An 18727-nucleotide genomic window follows, 5' to 3' on the forward strand; every position below is an offset into this window, starting at 1 on the left:
GGGCTTGGATTGTGCGGTACCCGGGTTGGTGGGGGAGATAGGTCACATAGCACTTGGCAAGCCCCCGGGGTCATCGTGTGCGGGGCCATCAGGGTGCTCGGCGCTGCACGTTGATGTCTGGAGGCCATGAACCCTGCGGGTGGGGGGTTGGGAAGGAGGAACAGCCCTGGGGTAGGTTTGCTCTACATGCACGGCATGACCCAGCACTGAGCAGGCTCCCAGGGCTGTGCAGGTGACCGTGAACAGACCCCTGCCCAGCTCTGTGCCTCAGTTTCCCCTTGTAGCACGGAGCCAATGATTTCATCCCTGTTGCAAATGCCCTGGTGCTCCAGGGGTTAATAACCAGGCCCACCCAGGGGCGCTGATGCTTCTTGGTCCCAATGCATTCTGGGAAAATCCCCCCCATACTACCTCTGCGGTACACAGAACACCGGGAGGATGCACATACATGGAGCAAAGCACTTTGGGAGATGCCACCCCCAAGGGGATGCTGGGAAGAGGCAGGCCTGGTGGTTCCAACGTGGATGGCAGCTGCCCTTTACCTCGGTTTTCCCATCTGTAAATAGGGCACAGCGTCCATCCACCCCACAGAGCTGCTGGGGAGGGGGGTCCCACATTGCAAAGGGTGTTTGGATGGATCCTGCTAGGGAAGGCAAGGTGCACCCAGGCCGTCCTGCCATGCCACGGCCATGCAGCTGCTTCTGGGCGGAGGATGGGGACACAGCAGAGCTCAGCCCATCTCAAAACAGCCAGCTCCTGCATCCGCGCCAGGAGCATGGCGCGGTAACAGAGGCCCAGCCCAGGGCTATTTTAAATCCATCTGCCGTGTAAGCCTGCCAAGCCATGAGCTGCAGGGCGAGGCTTTCCCAGGAAGCTGCGTCAGCCTTTCCACAGCAGGCCCGGGCAGGCAGGCGGAGGCCTTTGTTTCCGGAGCCAGAGCAACGCGTGACAGGGTGGGACAGGCCCAGGGAGCCGCATGAAACCTCACGCCTCCGGCCAAGATCAACAGGAGCTGGGCGGCGCGATGGGAAAGCTCATGCAGGCAGGGGCGGTTTTGCAAGCATCAGCAAAACAGCCAGGGATTCTGCCTCAGTTTCCTTGTTAGGTACCACGTAGCGGAGTGCACCCCTCCACTCGCCCAGGTGCCGCCCCAGTCTGCACCGGCAAGAGGGCCCAAAGCAGAGCTTGACTCTCTTGAGGCTTTGCAGAGGTCCGGTGCAAGGTCATAAAGCTGCCATGTGGTGCCCAGGTCCCATCGCGGCTGGAAGGGAGAGTGCCCAGGGCCGAGCAGGGTTTCCCATGTTTCTCTCCCCCCTTGCAGCCGCCAGCATTGAGGGCTGTGCCCCTCGCTCCCTGCCCCAGAGCCCCTAATGCCCCTTTCCCCCCAGCACGTGTCCGAGCCCCGGTGAATCCGACAGCTCTGAGCGTCCCCCATGTCTGCGGGGGAGGAAGGGGCACAGTTTAATTTTTTTAAAGGAAAATCTTGTATGTCCCAAGCCAAACCCGCCAAATAAATTCCAAATCTGTGAATCATTCAAGAACCTGATATGGCCCTGCTACCGCAAGCATCCTCCACCCTCACCTGGGGCTTCAGATCCTTTCAAATCTTTTGGCGGGCATCCTACGTGCAAGCCCAAACCCGGAGGCTCGGGGTTCGCATGCTGCTGCGTTTCGCTTGCCCTCAGCTGTACGGTGCAGGAGCACGCTAGGGAGGAGTTTCCCATTAGCATAAAGTCGGTGTGTGGCCAAGATCTTCCCGGCGGAGCTGAAAGTAGGAAACTATCTATGCATAACCTCAGTCCGGGTATTACCCCCTGCCAAGAAAGTGCAAGTAGGAAAACCACCTTAGTGGTCATGCTCTGTCCACGTTTTAACGCCCTGCTGGGGAACAGACCTGCCTGGCATTACTTGCTCCCTGCTACTTTCATCCTGCACCCCTTGTTCTTGTCTGGCGAGACAGTAACAAAGCCCTAGAGACTTTCTCTTCCCTGTCTAGTGTGTTGTAAACCCTTCTCCTGTCCCCCCTCACATCTCCTATCTGCGCTGTCCAGGCCTGGCCTCTGCCGTCTCCTCCTCGGGACGCCCTCCACTCCCTCCTCATCCACGCTGCCCTTCTCTGCACAGCCAGAGATGTTTTGCATAAACATGCAAAACTTCATTAAAATGCAAACTCAACAGCAATGAATTGCTCCCAGCCTTGGCTTTGCTTGGGCTGGACAGGTCAGTAAAAAAAAAAAAAAAAAAAAGTGAGCTGCATGGAGGCAGTGTTGAAGGCCATGACGTCCACAGCCAACCAGCTGCTCATAGTCAAGACCAAAATCACTGGATCCAGGGAAAGCCGGGTTGGAAGGGACCTCAGACGATCACATCTGGTTTGGCTCCTGTTCAAGGCAGGATCAGCCCCCACTAAAACATCCCAACTAAGGCTCTTAAAAATCGTAGGGATGGAGACTGCACCACTTCTAGCACAGGGCAGCTCAGGGAGGTCTCAGGACACAGCCCTGCAAGCTGGGGCTGTCTAAGGGATTGAGGATGCAGGGTTGGTTTACAAGGAAAAGCGGCAGCTCCATGCTGGATTTCTCCCTACAAATCAATGCACCGACACAGATTGAGTCAGCGGAGGCCACGGCTGTGTACGAAGCTTGGAAAGTGCATGAGGATTCCCACGCCGCCTGCAGACATTAACTCCTGGCACACACGAGCCACCTGGGCTTGGGGCTCTGCCCTGGCTACCGGTTCGGGCAGTGGTTTGTGTGGTTTAATCTCATCTGCCTCAAAGGCAGCAGCCTGGCTCTCCTGCAGACACTGCCAGGATTGTACAATCCTAGACAAGGAGGACTGGAAGGGATCTCAGGAGGTCACATCTAGTCCAACCCCTGCTCCAAGCAGCACCAGCCCCAAATACATCATCCCAGCCAGGGTTTTGTCCAGCCAGGTCTTGAAAAACCTCCAAGGAGGGAGACCACCACCGCTCTCATGAGCCATGAGGAAGTTTTTCCTAATACCCAACCTCAACCTCCCTTGCTGCAGCTCAAGCCCATTGCTCCTTGTCCAGCCCAGCTCCATCCTCTTTGCAGCCCCCCTGCAGGGAGGTGAAGGCTGCTATTCAATCTCCCTCGGTCTTCTCTTCTGCAGACTCAATCAGCCCATTTCCATCAACCTCTCCTCACCCGTCCTGTCCCCCAGCCCCCAATCATTTTCATCACCCTCCGCTGGACTCTCTCCAATGTGTCCACATCCCTTCTGTAGTGGGGGCCCACAGCTGGACACCGGACTCCAGCTGTGGCCTCCCCAGTGCTGAATAGAGGGAAGAATCACTGCCCTCCATACACTGGCAATGCTCCTACCAATGCAGCCCAGGATGCCAGTAGCTTTCTTAGCACCAAGGGCATACTGCTGGGTCTTATTCAGCTTCTTGTCCCCCATCACCCCCAGGTCCTTTTCTGCAGAGGACCAGTCAGCCCCCAGTCTGTCCCAGTGCATGGGATTGCTCCATCCTGAGTGCAGGATTTCACCCCTGTCCTTGTTGAACTTCATGAGATTTCTTTTCAGTCCAATCCTCTAATTTGCAAGATGGGCATGCCAAGTGCTTGCTTCACTCTGGCAACACAGTAAAAATACCCAGGCTGGCTGCAAACTTGGGCTGCTGCCCCCTTCACCAGCTGCCGAGCTGACTGGTATCTCAAGGCCTGGGCAGGTGGTGGCCATCAGGGCAAGTGACACCCAGGCAGACGGGGAAGGCCTGGGCCGAGCATGACATCTACGCTGCATGCTTGCTCTGGGAGTAAGGCGTGTGCTTATCTCTGCCCACAGGCACCTGGAGCACCCAGCTCTAATCAGCATCAAGCCCAGGAAGTCACAGGGCCTCTGGGCAAGCCAGAGAGGCCAGAGCCCCAGCCCCGAGGTCCCTCCCTTTGCTCAGATTCCCCAACATCCACATGCAGGAGGAAGCACGTTTTGGACCCAGCAGTTTATTGCCTCAGGGGCCACGATCTTTCCTCCCACATCCATTAAAAGCTCAGTTGACCCAAACACACACAGAACATCCAGACATCCAAACCCCCAGCCCCTGCCCCTGCCCCACGGGCCAAGAGCCTGCTCACGGGTCCCCTGCACTTCCACCCACTCCTATTGCACCCACGGCCAGACTCACCCTTTGGTTATTACACACACAGATGCACTGCACTGGAAGGCCAGGGCTTCCTCAATACCCACCCCCAACCCCTACCCTTGAGGGACCAGAAATAACCTCTCTACCTGGCCTCAGACAGACTTAAAAAAATCATTTCAATCAAATATTTAAATATTGAGCAGAGCTGGGCCCTGTGCACCTAGAGGGGTCATGTCCCAAGGGGGGGGTCAGGATGTGAGAGTTGCTGACCCCAATGCAGTTAACTCTGGATTTATGCCAGTGCAGGCAAGAGATGCATCAGGCCCCGGCATTGCCTCTGGTCTCATGCCCTGGGTGCAACTTGGGTTTAAGTGCTTTGTCCCCGGTGGGGTGTTTCTGGCGCTTGGATGGAGGCTCGTGCTGCTCCACTCATGCCTTCGGGCCCTTCTCTTCCCCACCCTGGCGCCCAGCACAGTTAATTAAGGAGTTGTTCCTTGGGAAGCATCTGCCCAGACCTTCCTGCTTCCCAAAGGGGGTCCCGTGTGCAGGGGGACCCCAATACCACGGCAAGCAGAGGCCGTATGAAAACGGTTATGCCCCAGGGGGTTAAGCTACTGCTCCGGCCCCTCTGCACCATTTGCGAGCAGCTGGGATAGTCCCACCAAGGCAGACACGAGTCCACACAAGCTCCTAGCTACAGCTGCACAAAGGATCCTAATGCCCCAGCCTGACTCTGACCCCCAGGCCCTGCCCCCTCCAGACTGGGGGTGCAGGAGGAGGAAGTGGAGCCCAGGCTACAACTTCAGCTTAGTCTCTGCCATGTGGACTGGCTGCTTTGTTACTCTTAAAGTCCTTATAAAGGCTCATGTGCACTTTGGAGCAGGCTGGGGCCACGCTGAACCCAACAGCAATGGGCATAACTTGGCTTGAACCCTCCAAAAAACAACTCGGCTCACTTCTAAAACAGGCCTGATGCCAGGGTCCTTGCTCTACTCCAAGATGCAGGCAGCTCCCCTCCCCCCCTGCCAAGGACATTCATTCATCCTGTCCCAAGCTATGGATCATGGTCATGATTTGCACAAAACGCAGTTTCCAAAAACATCCCAAGACAGCAAAGATCCCCAGAGGCCTCCCCCCGCACCAGCTTCCTGCCGTGACCGAGGACACAGCCCACGTGCTTACAGCAGGGTCTCGAGGGCAGGGAGCCTGCACAGCACCGGGGTTTCTCCTTCCTGGGTAACAAAGCAGCTCTGCCGGGTGGGGCAAAGACCATCCCAGGCACCAGAGGGTAGATCAGTCGCTGTTTGGAGATGCTCCTGGATGGACGGAGGGTTTCCGGCTCACAGTTCAAGCACCAACGAGGATCCAGGTGCCGACCGCCGCGGTTTCACAGCATTGAGTGGGGAATCCGGTCTGCGGCGTGGGGCAGGGCAGCATCCACAAGGCTCGATGCCCATGAAGTCTCCGACAGCACATCAGAGCCACGGGCTCTGGTGGTGGGAGCTGACCCCCAGGCGCTGGGGCGGGGGGCGAGTCTCTCCGTGATGTCCGCCCGGCCGTCTCCTCCCGCATCCCCTGCCCCGGCCCGGTCAGAAGTTGAGGCGGCTGTACAGCTCCCGCCTGCTCTTCTCCCCGGCCCACGTGCGGCTCTTGAGGCGGAACTTGCGCAGGTCCTCCTTGAAGTCCTCGTGGTGCATGGGGCGGTAGTTCTGGGGTTCACAGTGCGTCTGCAGGGCAGAGGTGGACATGCTAGGGTTAGAGACATGCGAACACGTGCTTGTGCACTGCTTCGGCCCCACTGAGGCTCCAGCTAGTCAGTGGGGATGCTGTGGTCCCACCATGGGACAGCCTGCCAGCCCTGGCTCCTTTGCTACCACTACCTCCCTGGAAAATAGGAGCGAGTGCTCTGGTTCCAGCCAAAACTATAACGCCCGCCCGGGAAACCCACAGCTGAGGTGTGCAAAGTGGCTCATCACTGCTGCACTTCTGGTAATGCCCCCGACAGCCTCCAGCACCAGGGGCAAATGCTGCAGACCAGAGGCACTGAAGGGATGTGGCCACAAGTCCTGGCTCAGCGGCTTTAGAGCAGGGGTGGCCAATCTGTCAGAGTCCATGCCCGAGATTGTAGCACGGTTCCCCAGCCCATTTTACTATGAGAGTCTGTATCACCCACCCAGTCTACTGAGGGGGAAAACAAGAGGCATGAGTAGGGGGTGACTTGACCAAGGTCATTCGGCAAGTCAGTGGCACAGACATGAATAGCTCTCCCCCACCACCCAAGTCTCCAGAGTCCCAGCCCCGTGCCTTATCCTCTGCACCTCACTTCTTGGGCCAGCTGGCTCACGCCTCTGGCACAGACCCGGGATGCTCCAGCCTGGCTGGGAGCAACACCCTCAGGGCTCAGGCTCCGCTGGGGCTCACCTGGTACTGGGGGAAGAACTCACGGTAGCCCCCTTTCAGGATGTACAGCTCAGGGTAGTACAGGCTGGGGTACTCGTTGCAAGAGCGGTCTTTTTCCCTGACGAACCGGCACCTTTGGGGCACAGCCGAGAGAGAGTCAGTGACTGGGGTCACTTTGCACCAAGACTTTAATGTTTTAGCCCACGGGAGATCAGAGCCCCTTCCCGCGCCCTGTCCCTACTCGCTGGGTGAGCTCATAACACCCTCCACCCCACACTGCCCGGCCGGGGAGTGCGTTCAGCTCTGGGGTGGAACAGGACAGCAGAATGGCTCACAAGCCATATGCCTTTCCCTTTCAATGTGGTTACCAGCCTGATGCTAGCATGGAGGAGAGCTGTGCCCGGGCGCAAGGAAGGGAGACCCTGGGAGCAGGGTGCCTCGAGCTGGAATAGCCCGAGGGGGGTCTGCTATAGGAAGAGGATGCGCAAGGCAGAGCGGAGGCTCAAGGTAGCAACTAATCCTCCTTCAGCCACTTCCAATGGACACCCCCGTAGGTCTGTTATAAAAATCAGCCTGCCAGGGTGGAACTGCTCAGGGAAGGCCACGCGTCCCCCTGTGCTCTAGTCCCTGGCACTTGGGTGGTAGTCAGGCCCGGGGCAGGGATCAAACTGTGAGGGGCACAGTTAACTTGGGTCCTTAAAGCCCACCCACCTGGCCCCAGCCTCCCGCCCCCCCAGCCAGGTCGGGATGCAGAGGAGGAGGCCACACGCCGGTCACTCACATTCGGGGCCCCCTCTCAGAGGAGAATTCACAGTGGAAGATCACGATCACCCTCTTGGAGGCGTCGAACGGCATGATGGGCGTCTTGAGCAAGAAGTCCTCCACGTCCTGCTCCAGCGGCAGGTTCACGGCCCCCTGCCAAGAGAAGGGAGGTGCTCTGCATCTCTGAGAGAGCAGGGGCTGCAGAAGAAGTCTCCAGACTGAGTGAGCCCTGTGTGGACCATGCCGTGTTATGGTACTGAGTGCCGACTCCTGTCTAGGATATTCCCAGGAGGCAAGCGAGCCCAACACACGAAGGCAGAGACTAAGCTGAGCAAGAGCCCCTTGCAAAGGAGGGAAGCAGCTTATATTCTGGTGCCTATATTTCACGTGAGAGCATTCGGTCACTAGCTGCTTCGCCCTCCAGGATCCCACCCCCATACCCAGTTTCCAGGCACTAAACACTGGTCTTTTCCACATCACCCGCTCCAAGCAGCTTTGGCTGCTTCTTTGGGAGGTACCGTCCCTACCTTGATGTGGCCTCCCTCGTACTCATACGGGTATCTGCAGTCCACGATCACGCAGCTGTCGATGAGGCTGTTGAACTGGCCATTGAGGACTGCCACCATCTGCCAGGGAGAAGGACAGCTCTGTCACCCCCATGCCTGGCTCTGCTGCCACACGACTGGAGACCATTGAAGCCCATGGCTGCAGCTTGGATGGAGCTCTGGCATCTGGGCAGCCCTTACCATTTCTGGGGAGATGTACTTCAGGTCCTGGTGTTTCCCTTCCACCGTCTGCAGGAGGTAAGCCTGCAAAAATGGACACCATAAGAGGAGCTTCCCTTGCATCTCAGGTGCTTCCTTCTTTCCCAGGACCAAACATACTGAGCTAGCAAGCCGCTGCTGATCTCCTACTCCCCTCCTGTTGGTCCACTTTAGTCACCTCTCCCCCCAGGGGGCTCAGGCAGTGGCTAGAAGCTGCAGCACTTGCAACACAAACCCATGATATTTCCAAGACTATTGCAACACGCAGGGCTTTCACTTAGCCAGCAGCAGCCTCCCCTTAAATACAGCGCCCCACACTTCTTCTTTCTGCCGCTACCTTTGAGAAGTCCCCGATGAGCTCCCGGTGATCGCTGTCCAGGACCTCTTCAATCTCGTTGTGGCAGAGAGACTTGGAGCGCAGCAGCCGGGATTTCTGGAAGGAAGCAAGAGCGGACGGTGAGCTAGGACAGGCGCCAGTCCCGAGCACTTCTAGGCTTGCTGCAGCCAGCAGCCTCCCCTGGCTTGGAAAGGACAGGGCCGAGGAAGGGACTCTATTAGCACCGAGGACACAGGATTGCAGGCTCCTGCCCACTGTCGTGGCTGCATGTTCCAGGAAGCCAGGTTCAATTTGATCTCTACCCTGCTTTGTCTGGTGCAGACGCTGGAGTTTCAAGTGGTGAGAAACCCGAAACCCGCTGTGTTCACCAAGTCAAGAGACCGACACCAATGGGGCTGGCCCCTCTGCCCCCGGGCTCTGAGCCACCCAGCATCAATGCCGTGTGCCCGAGGCACGTGCCAGCACCTGGATGAGGGGGAATCCAACCCGTGCCTCCCCTCCAAGGCAGCCGCCGTGTCACTCACCGGCTCCTCCTCGACGGCGGTGCCTGCCACACTCTTCCGCCGCTTGGTCTTAACCGGCGTGTCCTTGTCCTGCGGCCGCTCCAGCCGCTTCAGGATGGGCCTGATCACACTGCTGGGCATGGAGGGAGACCGGAAGAGCTGGCGGCATTTGCTGGGCTTCGCCAACCCCTGTTGGGATGAAGGCGAGACCTCATTTGCCACGGCCCTGGGTGCAGCACCCGATCTGTGCACTCCAGACCCCCAGAGACAGCAATAAGGCCAGGAGCAGGATTGCAACCCCTGCACCCCCTAGGCTGGCAGGGACCACCCTGGTGCTATCATCCTGCACCAGCCAGGGGAGGAGACATGCCAAGCATCCCACCACCCCAGCAACTGGCATCGCCAGCCAGGAATGAGTTAGGTCACAGCAGAGAGGCTTCTGCAGGAAGGGAGATCCAGGGGCTCCCACGTACCAGATCGGCTTCTTCCTTTTTCACCAGCGGGGCCATCAGCAGGTTCTTCATCCCCGCAGGGATGCTGGTTTCGCTCTGAGGAAGAAGCAACAAGGCCAGGGTGACTCAGACGGGAGGGGAGTCCTGCCAGCACCCAAAACCCCTGGAGGCTGCAGGATACAGTGATAGCTTAGCCCCAGCCTGGTCTACATCAGGGGGTTTCTCTCCCAGCTCAAGCCACTTCTGTTCTCCATTGGAGACCTTCCAATGTAAATCAGGTCCTGCTTGATGTGCAGGCTGAGAAGGAGAGGCAGGACCCCAAGCAGGTGCTACCTAGCACACAAGAATCCAGGCCCTTGCAAGCAGCAGTCCTCTTCATACAGCAAATAGCATCCAGGCTTCTCCCACCCCCAGCCAGAGCGTAATGGTCCACCCAGGGTAGGATTGCATTTGGGATGGAATAATTGCATGAGCAAATGCAGCCTGGGGAATGGCTGGTGGGGTGCAGCACTGCAGAAAAGGACCACAGGCGGAATAGGAGCTAGCCATGTGTTCTGGGTGCAAACACAGCCAGCAGCCTCCTGGGCTGTATGAACAGGACTCTCACTTGCACATCAAGGGAAGTGATTCCCCAGCTCCATCAGCCCCGGGGAGACTTCCCCTGAAAACTGCATCCAAGTCTGGGCCCCCCACTGTCAGAAGGACGTGGATAGGTTGGAAAGAGCCTAGCACAGAGCAATAAGACTGACCAGGGGCCTGGGAAGCAAGACTAATGAGCAGAGGGTGGAAGAGGTTGTGGGGACTGAATCTGGAGGAGAGATTTAATCATCAAGTCCCTGTAGGGAAATGGCAGAGAGGCTGGAGATGGGTTTTTCTCTGTGGCTGCAGGGGACAGGACTAGGAGCAACGACCTCATTGCAGGGGAAACTGAGGCTGGCGATGAGGAGGAATACTGACTCCAAGCAAAGTTAAGCACTGAAACAGGCCCCTAGGGATGTGGTGCAGTCTCTATCCCTGGCAGTTTCCAAGAGCAGGTTGCGCAGACGTGGCTGGGATGGTGCAGTGAGGGCTGGCCCTGCCTTGAGCAAGGGCTGGACTAGATGTGCCCTGGAGAGGACCCTTCTCGCCAGACTTTCCTGTAACTCAGGGAAGACGGGGCTGCATGCATCTGCCTTACCCTAGCAGGGTGGTTCCTGATAACTCTATGTAGGTATGAAGGGCTCTGGCCTGCTGCTACCACCCTCCTAAGAGCAGCGAGAAGAAAGCTAGCCTGTCTCCACCCCACCAAGCCCGAGGCAGACCCCAGGGCAGGACAGGGCTGCCCCTCTACCTTCATCTCCTCGTCATCCAGGATCTCCATGAAGCCATCGTCCTCTTCATCACTCATGGAGGAGGTCAGGGAGGAGCGGCGCAGACACACAGGGCTCTCAGCCTCCATCGCCACATTTTCCTTCTCGGGGCTGCCGTACTGGGAAGGGATGGAGGCCAGGTTACCATGCGCCTGGGGGCTGTGGGTCTGACACGAGAGCCCCTACGAGGCTGGGCTCCAATCAGGCCACCTCAAACCGGATGGCGGCAGAGCAGGGCTATGCAGAGACAAGGCACGATCCAAGCTCGTGGTCCTTGCAGCTGGCAGGAGCACAAGGCCCAGGCTCCCAGAGTAGCACAGGGCAGGGTCTAGCCTGGCATCCTCGTTGCTGCCCATCTCAGACAATGGCAGTCTGCTCCTGCCCCCACAAGCGTCATAGTAGTTTCAAGCTCTTGCCTCTCCACCTGCATCCAGTTTCCCCCAGTAAGGAGAGTGCAACGGAAGAGACGGGACTTCTGCATGTGCTCTGCATGCCTGGGGCATGGATCTGGAGGGGGTCACATGCACTGGCACAGCCGGCAGTGCCCTTTCTCCCACCAACCATTTCCTGCAAGATTTCAGGTCCTTTCCAGCCCTCCAACAGGACCAGCCATGCGCTCACACCCCACCAGGCACCCCCCCCATCTCTCACCATGAGGTCCGGGGCGGAGTTGGGTCTCTGTGCAAAGGGGTCCCTGCTGCCAGCCCCATCGGAGGTGTGCAGCCGGCTACGGGGCGTGGGCCTCAGTGGGATTTTGAACACGCCCTCCTGGGAAGAGAAGAGGCCTGCATGTTAGAGCCCTCTAGGCCAGCTCCCCCTGCCATGCTGTCCAGTGCAGCAGAGCTGCTGCAGACCCCAGTGCATGCATGTGGCCACCCCTGCCAGCCAGACTCTAAGGGCCAGATCCTACCCCACTATAACACACGCCCAACAGCTATTTTCTGCAGTCCTTGCAAAATGCGAGCAGCGCTGCCTGACAGCAGAGACCACCCCATACAATGGCAAGACTCATGTATTTATTCATACATCATATGCACCTTGTCTGGAGAAAGCATGGTGCGAGAAACAGATGCATCTCCTTCCGATTGAAAAGAGAAGGGATTCAATGCACCAGTTTATATTTGGAGAAGGGGGCATCTAGACATGGAAATGGGCCCTCCAAGACAACCTCAACGGGAGCAGCTCCCCCATCCTGACTTACGTTCTCCTTGTTCTCCATCAGGGCGCGGCGATCTCTGGCTGTCGGGGGGCTGGACATGCTCTTCAGGGCAGGGCTGGTGCCCAGGAGCTTCAGCTGGGAGACAGGAGGTAGGGATGAGGGGACCTGCAAGCCCGCAGCTGCGCGGCTCCTTGCATGCGAGAGTGACAGAAGTCCTCCCTCTCCAGCTACCAGCCACTGCTTCCACCCATGGGGGCTGGAGGGAGTTCATCCTCCTGCCCTGCCCATCCTCATGCCCATTCAAGCCCCTCAGGGCAGCCTCTTGCCAGGGACAGCTAAAAGGTGGCGAGTATGTTGCAGCTTCCGCCAGCTCCCGAGCCTCAAACTTGGTGCCCCAGATCCCAAACTTGGCTGGAGAGCTGGAGCCCCTGCAACAGCATCAGTCCAGTCAGACCCGCGGGGAGAAGGGGACTCACCGGCAGGGAATGGATTCTCCGCATGAGGAATTTGCTGCAGAGAGGAAGAGAAGGAGTCAGCGATCCAGCCCCCATGAAATGCACCCCACCTCCCTTCCCAAGGTGCCTGCACACACCCCTGACCAGCACCAGCCACACCAGGAAACCCCATGAGCAGGGAAGCCTGCACATGCTCCTCATGAGACGCTCTTTAGAGGTACAGGGGTCACGTGCATGGCTTGTTCCCCTTTCAGGAGCCCTCAGTGCCCATCGAGGGGCGGCCTGGTGCATGGGAGAAGAGGCCCAGAGCCAGCCTAGACTTCCCGCTTGAGGCAGCCACCTCCCTCCACCGAGAGCCCAGGATATGGCAAATTGCCCATAGCATCCAGGGTGCAGGATGCAGCCCCGCAGGGAAGGATTTATGGGGTTTGCAGTGTCCCCAGTGCATGGGGGCCCCCCCTCAAAAGGGTTCAATTCAACCCTACTGACCCAAGCCAGAGCCAGGGGAAGGGAACTGAGCCAGGGCTTGCAAGGCAGGGGTAGGGGACAGAGACATGCCTGGGCACTTACTCTTTGATGACTTTGCCAGACTCCTGAATGGCCTTCTCAAAGCTGCAGGGGAGAGAAGGAGGACGCGTGAGGACGCTGGTCTCAGGGCAGGGAAGCTCAGAGCCAGCTGGCACAGCAGGGCTGTGGCAGGCAGAGATGGGTGCAGGGAAGGTGCCAGGATCCTGGCTTGTTAAGGCTCAGGGCCAGCACAGTACCACAGAAGGGACCAGCATCTCCAACCATTCACAATGAACCCAGGGGACTCGTGTCCCTACATCCCACCCCCTGCCCCAGCCCACTTGGGGCAATAGGGTTACAGTAAGGTCTGGGACACCTGGGTTCTCCCTGCAATTTGCAGGTCTGGACAGGAGACAGCAAAGTGCCGAGCGCCCCGATCAGAGGCCCCGGGAGCTGCTCCGTGCCTGGGAGCTCCAGTTTAGGATCTCAGGCTGCTTTTGCAATGCACATCGGCCACCTCCAAGCCTCAGGTCCCCCGGGGCTGAGCAGCCGAAAGGGGACGGGGCATCTATGGGGCCGGACCACACCTGGCGAGTGCTGGGTTTCACCAGGGACCCAGGTGCCCCCCTCCAGGAGAAGCCGGCAGCTCAGCCGTTGCTACCGCTGACCTAGTTGCGAGGCAATTACAGCCGGGCTTGGCTGAGCGGAGCCAGACAAAGCTCCCCCAGGAGGGGAAGCCGAGGCTGGGGCCTCTTGCAAGCTGGCTCCGGATGGCTGGGGCATTGCTACGGCAACGGGCTGCTTTCCACCTGTATGCAAATCAGCAGCGCTTCGGGGAGAGGCTGCGGGCGCCCCGGGCACCATATGTCAGACGAAGGCTTGGGGCAACCGGGGGGAGGATCGGAGCCGGCACACAAAGGAGGAGAGGGGAAGCACGCCGGGGAGGGCACTTCCATGCAGCACGTGTGCGGCCGGGGCCCACAAAGGCGCCAGATGGGACGGGGGGAGGGAGTGCAGGAATCCAGACCGGCCCTGCAGCTCCAAAAAGCATCTGTCAGGGGGGCGGGAGACCTTTTGCAAGCCCTCCGGGCAGGTGCTGGATTGCAGCAGGGAGGGAGGGGGGAGCCGCATGCCACAGCCATCTCAAAGGTCCTCCTAGCCCTAGAGCTTCCCCAGGCAGGAGCTGCAGGGCCCCAAGCCCCTTGTTCTGGCTGGAGGGAGAAGATGGAGACCCTCCCCCCTTCCCGCCATGGGTCCTTGCTGCCTTCCCAACCCAGCCCAAGCAGGAGGTGGGCACCGGGCAGACGTGACCTCCACACCAAACAGGACCCTGCTGCCATCAGAGCCACGCCAGGGCTCACGCCAGCGAGAGGAAGCGCACAAAGCCACCAGCTTCCTGTTTACTGTCCCTGCTAAGTTATTTCGAGCCGGAGCTGCGCAAAGCACAAACTCAGTCAGACCCACTGAGCATGGGCCTGGTTTCCCGGCATGTCCCCCTGCAACGGGGGACAGGAGCCACTGAGCCTTTCCTCTGGCCTGGCTGAGAAACGCACCAGGCAGCCAGGCCCGAGGGCCTTCCAGATCCGTGCTCCAGGCAGACACACCCCACGCTGCTGCCCAGACTCATCCAAAAGCATCACAAAGATTTCCATTTCCTGATCAATGGAAATGGTGGCGGCTAGCAGAGTCCCCAGATGCAGGGGGGGGGGGGGGGGGGGGCAGGCTCTGCAAACAAGCTGCAGCCCATAATCCTTCCACCCTGAACAAAATGCAGCCACCTCTGGGGTGGAACATGGAGCAGGCCTGATGGTCTGGGCCAGGCAGTTTGAGACAGGAAACTGGGGAGGCATGAAGGAGATAAGGAGCATTCACTCCCCATGGGGTCTCTCCAAAGAGGGGATGGTTACTTACACGTCTTCGAGGGCATCGGGGTCCTCTTGTGTTGGGGAATCCAGCCCGACACCTGCACAGAGCAGACATGGGCAGGTGAGGCAGGGCAGCAGAGCCTCCTCCCCGGGCCTCTCGGAGAAGCGGGAGAGGCTTGGCAGGCCGGCAGGCTGGCCGGGAGTCAAGCAGGGGGTGGGGAGGGTGCACGGAGAGAACATCGCAGCACGAAGCGCACACGAAGACCGCCGGCCCTTTCCAGCCTCCCAGCACTGTCCCACAGGCTTCGCTGCGGTTGGGGGCACGGAGGCATGGGTGGGGAACGCAGCTGGGCAGCGGCAGAGAGAACCCGGGCATCCAGCTGCCCCGGTCCCATGGCTCCGGCCACTAGACAACGCTCCCTTTGAGTTGGGAGGGGAACACAGAAATCCTAAAGCTTCCTTAAAGGGAAAGGGGGCCCAGACCGGCACCTTGCGCCCCTCGCATGGCACTGAACCTGGCACCAAGGTCCCAGCCAGCTGGGTGCTAGATATGGGGGGGCTAGAAGACCCCCGGACCAGCCTGCACTCCCAGGGACCATCCGCCACACTGTCCCCACCGCAGCCCGGCACCCACCTGCATCCGAAGCCTCCGAGGACACCGAGTCCTGCGACACGCTCTTGAGGATCATTCCCAGACGCTTTCGCTTGGGGGTGTCGCAGTTACTGGAAGGGGGAGAGGGGGCGGTTAGAGAAGAAGGGCAGCAGGCAAGGTGACCCTCCAGTGCAGCCGGGCCCGTTCCTCTCACCCCCAGCCAAGGGCAAGACTCAGCAGGGATACACGTGTGGTTGGATAAAAAGGAGGTCACCCACCCACCTAAGCACCCCCAAGCTGAAGCCAGGAAGATTTAAGGCACCTAAAGGGTCAGGGACTTCCCCCCCCACCGCCCGCTCCAGGCTCCTCCACCCATCCTGCCTTCCTGGGAGGAGAGAGGGGCTTTAGCATGGGTGTCTGCTGTGTACCCAAGGCTTTGCGAGCGGAGGGTTTGAACGGGCTTCTTAGCTGTGGGCCGGAGATAACGGGACTTGCACTTTTCCTCCATAGATCCAAGGGTTTTAGCACGGCAGGGAAGGAGCATTATCGCCCCGGGCAGATAGCAGGCGTGGGGGCGGCGTGGGAGGAGAGGCAGGCTCAAGGTCACAGCGGGAGTCAGTGTCAGAGCCCAGAGGGTGCAGGAGGGCGAGGCCTGGCACAGGCCGCTTCATTGCAAGCCCTGCCGGCCCTCCCGAGCCTGGAGGTTGGGCTGGGGAAGAGGCCTGGGGCCTGAGCAGCTGGGACGAGAGCCATGGGAGGAAGCTGCCCTAGACCCTCCATCACAGGGAGGCAGAGACCCCAAGAGCAACCCTCTTCCCTCCCCTGAAATACCAGCCCCAAAGCATGGGCATGAGACAGAGCAGAGCAGCCCCAGCCCCCGCAGCCGGGAGCTCGGCCCCGATCAGCCCCACTGCGACAGAGGGGGCTCAGGACAGGCGTTGATCCCGGGGACCAGGGGCCAGTGGGGACGCTCCTGGGAGCGACCAGAGCAAATCTGGCCCACGAGGCTTTGAAAATTCCCATGGATCTGCACCCCCGCCCGGGGCCGAGCTTCCCCCTGCTTCAGGATTTGAATTTGGGCTTCTCCGCAGGGGCTAAGAGGGGATACAGCCCCCCAAAAGAGGCAGCCGCCTCCCCAGTCACTGCAGGGCTGAGCCCCCCAGAGCTGGGCGATGCACAGGGGGTGGCGTGGGCCCGGAGCAAGGGCAGCACAGGGACCCCCGAGACCCCCCCCAGGCTGGGCCCAGCCTGCTCCATGGGCCTCCTTTGCTGCAACCCATTTCCTGCAGCGCAATGAAGGGCGAGGGGGGAGGACAAGCGGAGCCAGGCTGGCCCGGGCTCCGCGTGGCTCCCAACCCCCCACAGGCCCTGGGGGGGCCTATTTTGCAATGCAATGGCAGTGAAGTCCTCAGGGGACTGGGGGGGGGGGGGTGTAATGCAATGCAATCCCGGAGGGGTTGGGGGGGTCACAATGCAGTGCCATCTCAAGGGCTGGGAGCCCGGAAGGTGGTGCGGGGGAGAAATGGAGTTGCAATCGCATTACAATCTTGGGGGCTGGGGGGTGCAATGCAATGCAAGCCAATCCGGGAGGGGGGGGGGGGGGGGTGCAATGCAGTGCAATGCAATACGAGCCCGGAAGGGGGGGATGGAGTTGCAATTGCATTGCAGTCTCGGGGGGTGGGGGATACAATGCGATACAATACAATCGTGGGGGGGGGGTCACAATGCAATGCCATCTCGGGGGCTGGGGGGTGCGGTGCGGTGCGATGCGATGCGATGCAGTACGGGCGCGGAGCGCTGGGCGAGCTGCAATGCAGTGCGAGGGAGCTGCAATGCAGTGTCGGGGGCTGGGGGAGCGATGCAAGCCCGGGCACCCCCCTTACCTGCCCAGCCCCGCCAGGTTGCTCATGCCCGCGGCGAGGTGCGTGACCGGAGACAGGACTCGAACCGGCGGCGCGGGACGGAAGCTGCGGAGGGGGCGCGGGGGCGCCCGGCGGGGGCTGGGGCCGGGACCGCCCGGGCCCCGCTCCGCGTCCGCATCCCGATGCCGGTCCCGGTCCATGGTGCGGGGCCGCGGAGGGAGGGAGGGAAGGAAGGCGGGCGGGAGACGAGGGCTAGCCCGCCCGGCAGACGCCGCTTCTGCTCCGCGACCCGGGGCGGCCCCGTATTTATATTCGAAAAATAACAGGGCTCCAACCAATGGCTGCGCCCGGCCGGGCCGCCCCGCGGGGTGGGACCAGCCCTGCCCGCCCCTCCCCGGGCTCCCCCAGCCCCAGGGGCAGCGCCTGCCCCGGGACAGCCCGCCCGGGGACGACCAGGGCCCCGGGCCGCGGCAGCATCCTCGTCCCGGGCGAGGACCCAGGGCTGCCGGCTGCAAAGAGCAGGCAGGCGCCTGCAGCCATCCCGGGGCAGCTCCTGCTTGGCACAGCCCTGGGTGGGGAAGAGCCAGTCCCGGGTTGATGGCCCAGCAAGATCCAGGGGTCCCAAGGAGCAGCTTTAAGCCGACCCCTTTTGTTTCAGGACACAGCGGCACGCTTTAATATGCATTAGGGTGGGCGTCTATACATGCACGCCCTCAATGCACGCAAAAAGTGGCCGATTTAGGCTGGTCACGCCTAAATTGGATACAAGTATCCACATTAGGCACAGACAAAGCACATTAATGCACGTATAGATGCATTAAAGAGCATGAACACGCTGTGTGGACCGATTTAGGACTAACTTTAGTCCCAAATCAGTCCGCAAGCATGTAGTGCCTGCACATGTAGACCCACTCAAGCCTAAATGTGCTCAAGCTAGTGTGCATTAACTTTAGGTGTGCTTAAATGCATGTGTAGGCACACCTGGGGGGCTATCAGCATCTCTCTCCTCAGGCAAAGAACCAGGGGTGGCACATGGCAGCTTAAAGCCAACACCGGGCAGGTCTGTTCCCCAGCGGAGCATGAAAGGGGAGACTTGTGTCCCCCAGGTGTGGGGGACGCTGAGAGCCCAGATGTGGGAGATGCTGAGAGCCCAGATGTGGGGGACGCTGAGAGCCCAGATGTGGGAGATGCTGAGAGCCCAGATGTGGGGGACACTGAGAGCCCAGATGTGGGGGACACTGAGAGCCCAGATGTGGGAGATGCTGAGAGTCCAGATGTGGGGGACACTGAGAGCCCAGATGTGGGGGACACTGAGAGCCCAGATGTGGGAGATGCTGAGAGTCCAGATGTGGGGGACACTGAGAGCCCAGATGTGGGAGATGCTGAGAGCCCAGATGTGGGGGACACTGAGAGCTCAGCCAGATTCACCAGGGCTTGGACACGTGCTTTGTAGGAAAGGGGCATCTGTGATAAGGTGTGCAAAGCTTCGGTCCCCGATTCGAGCTGGAGAAGATTCAACCCGATTCGGAGGCCGAATCACTGAATCCAGATGGAATTGGGAGGGGAAAAAAACACCTCGGAGTCAATTTGGACAAGATTCAGAAAAGAT

General features: G+C 59.9%; 1 protein-coding gene across 1 annotated transcript; it reads right to left on the minus strand.

Annotated features, from left to right (window-relative positions):
• Positions 1 to 3951: 3951 nt before the first annotated feature.
• Positions 3952 to 17410, minus strand: CDC25B (cell division cycle 25B). Its single transcript, XM_014600984.3, has 16 exons — positions 17140 to 17410; positions 15299 to 15387; positions 14711 to 14762; positions 12863 to 12904; positions 12314 to 12347; positions 11880 to 11972; positions 11330 to 11446; positions 10660 to 10797; positions 9351 to 9425; positions 8899 to 9066; positions 8375 to 8470; positions 8020 to 8082; positions 7801 to 7899; positions 7293 to 7426; positions 6533 to 6644; positions 3952 to 5838 (listed from the first exon to the last, which is right to left on the minus strand). Exons 1-16 carry the CDS (start codon positions 17316 to 17318, stop codon positions 5701 to 5703), a joined length of 1629 nt encoding a protein of 542 aa, XP_014456470.2. The 5' UTR covers positions 17319 to 17410; the 3' UTR covers positions 3952 to 5700.
• Between the last annotated feature and the right edge of the window lie 1317 nt (positions 17411 to 18727).

Source organism: Alligator mississippiensis, chromosome 2 (assembly GCF_030867095.1).
Source record: "Alligator mississippiensis isolate rAllMis1 chromosome 2, rAllMis1, whole genome shotgun sequence".
NCBI lineage: Eukaryota > Metazoa > Chordata > Crocodylia > Alligatoridae > Alligator > Alligator mississippiensis.

What these genes read in the sequence shown, in the direction of transcription:
- CDC25B (XM_014600984.3), bottom strand. Translation starts at nt 17,318, where the DNA reads ATGGACCGGGACCGGCATCGGGATGCGGACGCGGAGCGGGGCCCGGGC. An exon ending in AACCTGGCGGGGCTGGGCAG is followed by an intron (nt 15,388 to 17,139) that starts GTAAGGGGGGTG and finishes TCCCCCTTCCAG; the next exon opens with TAACTGCGACACCCCCAAGC. An exon ending in AGTTCTTCCCCCAGTACCAG is followed by an intron (nt 5,839 to 6,532) that starts GTGAGCCCCAGC and finishes TCTGCCCTGCAG; the next exon opens with ACGCACTGTGAACCCCAGAA.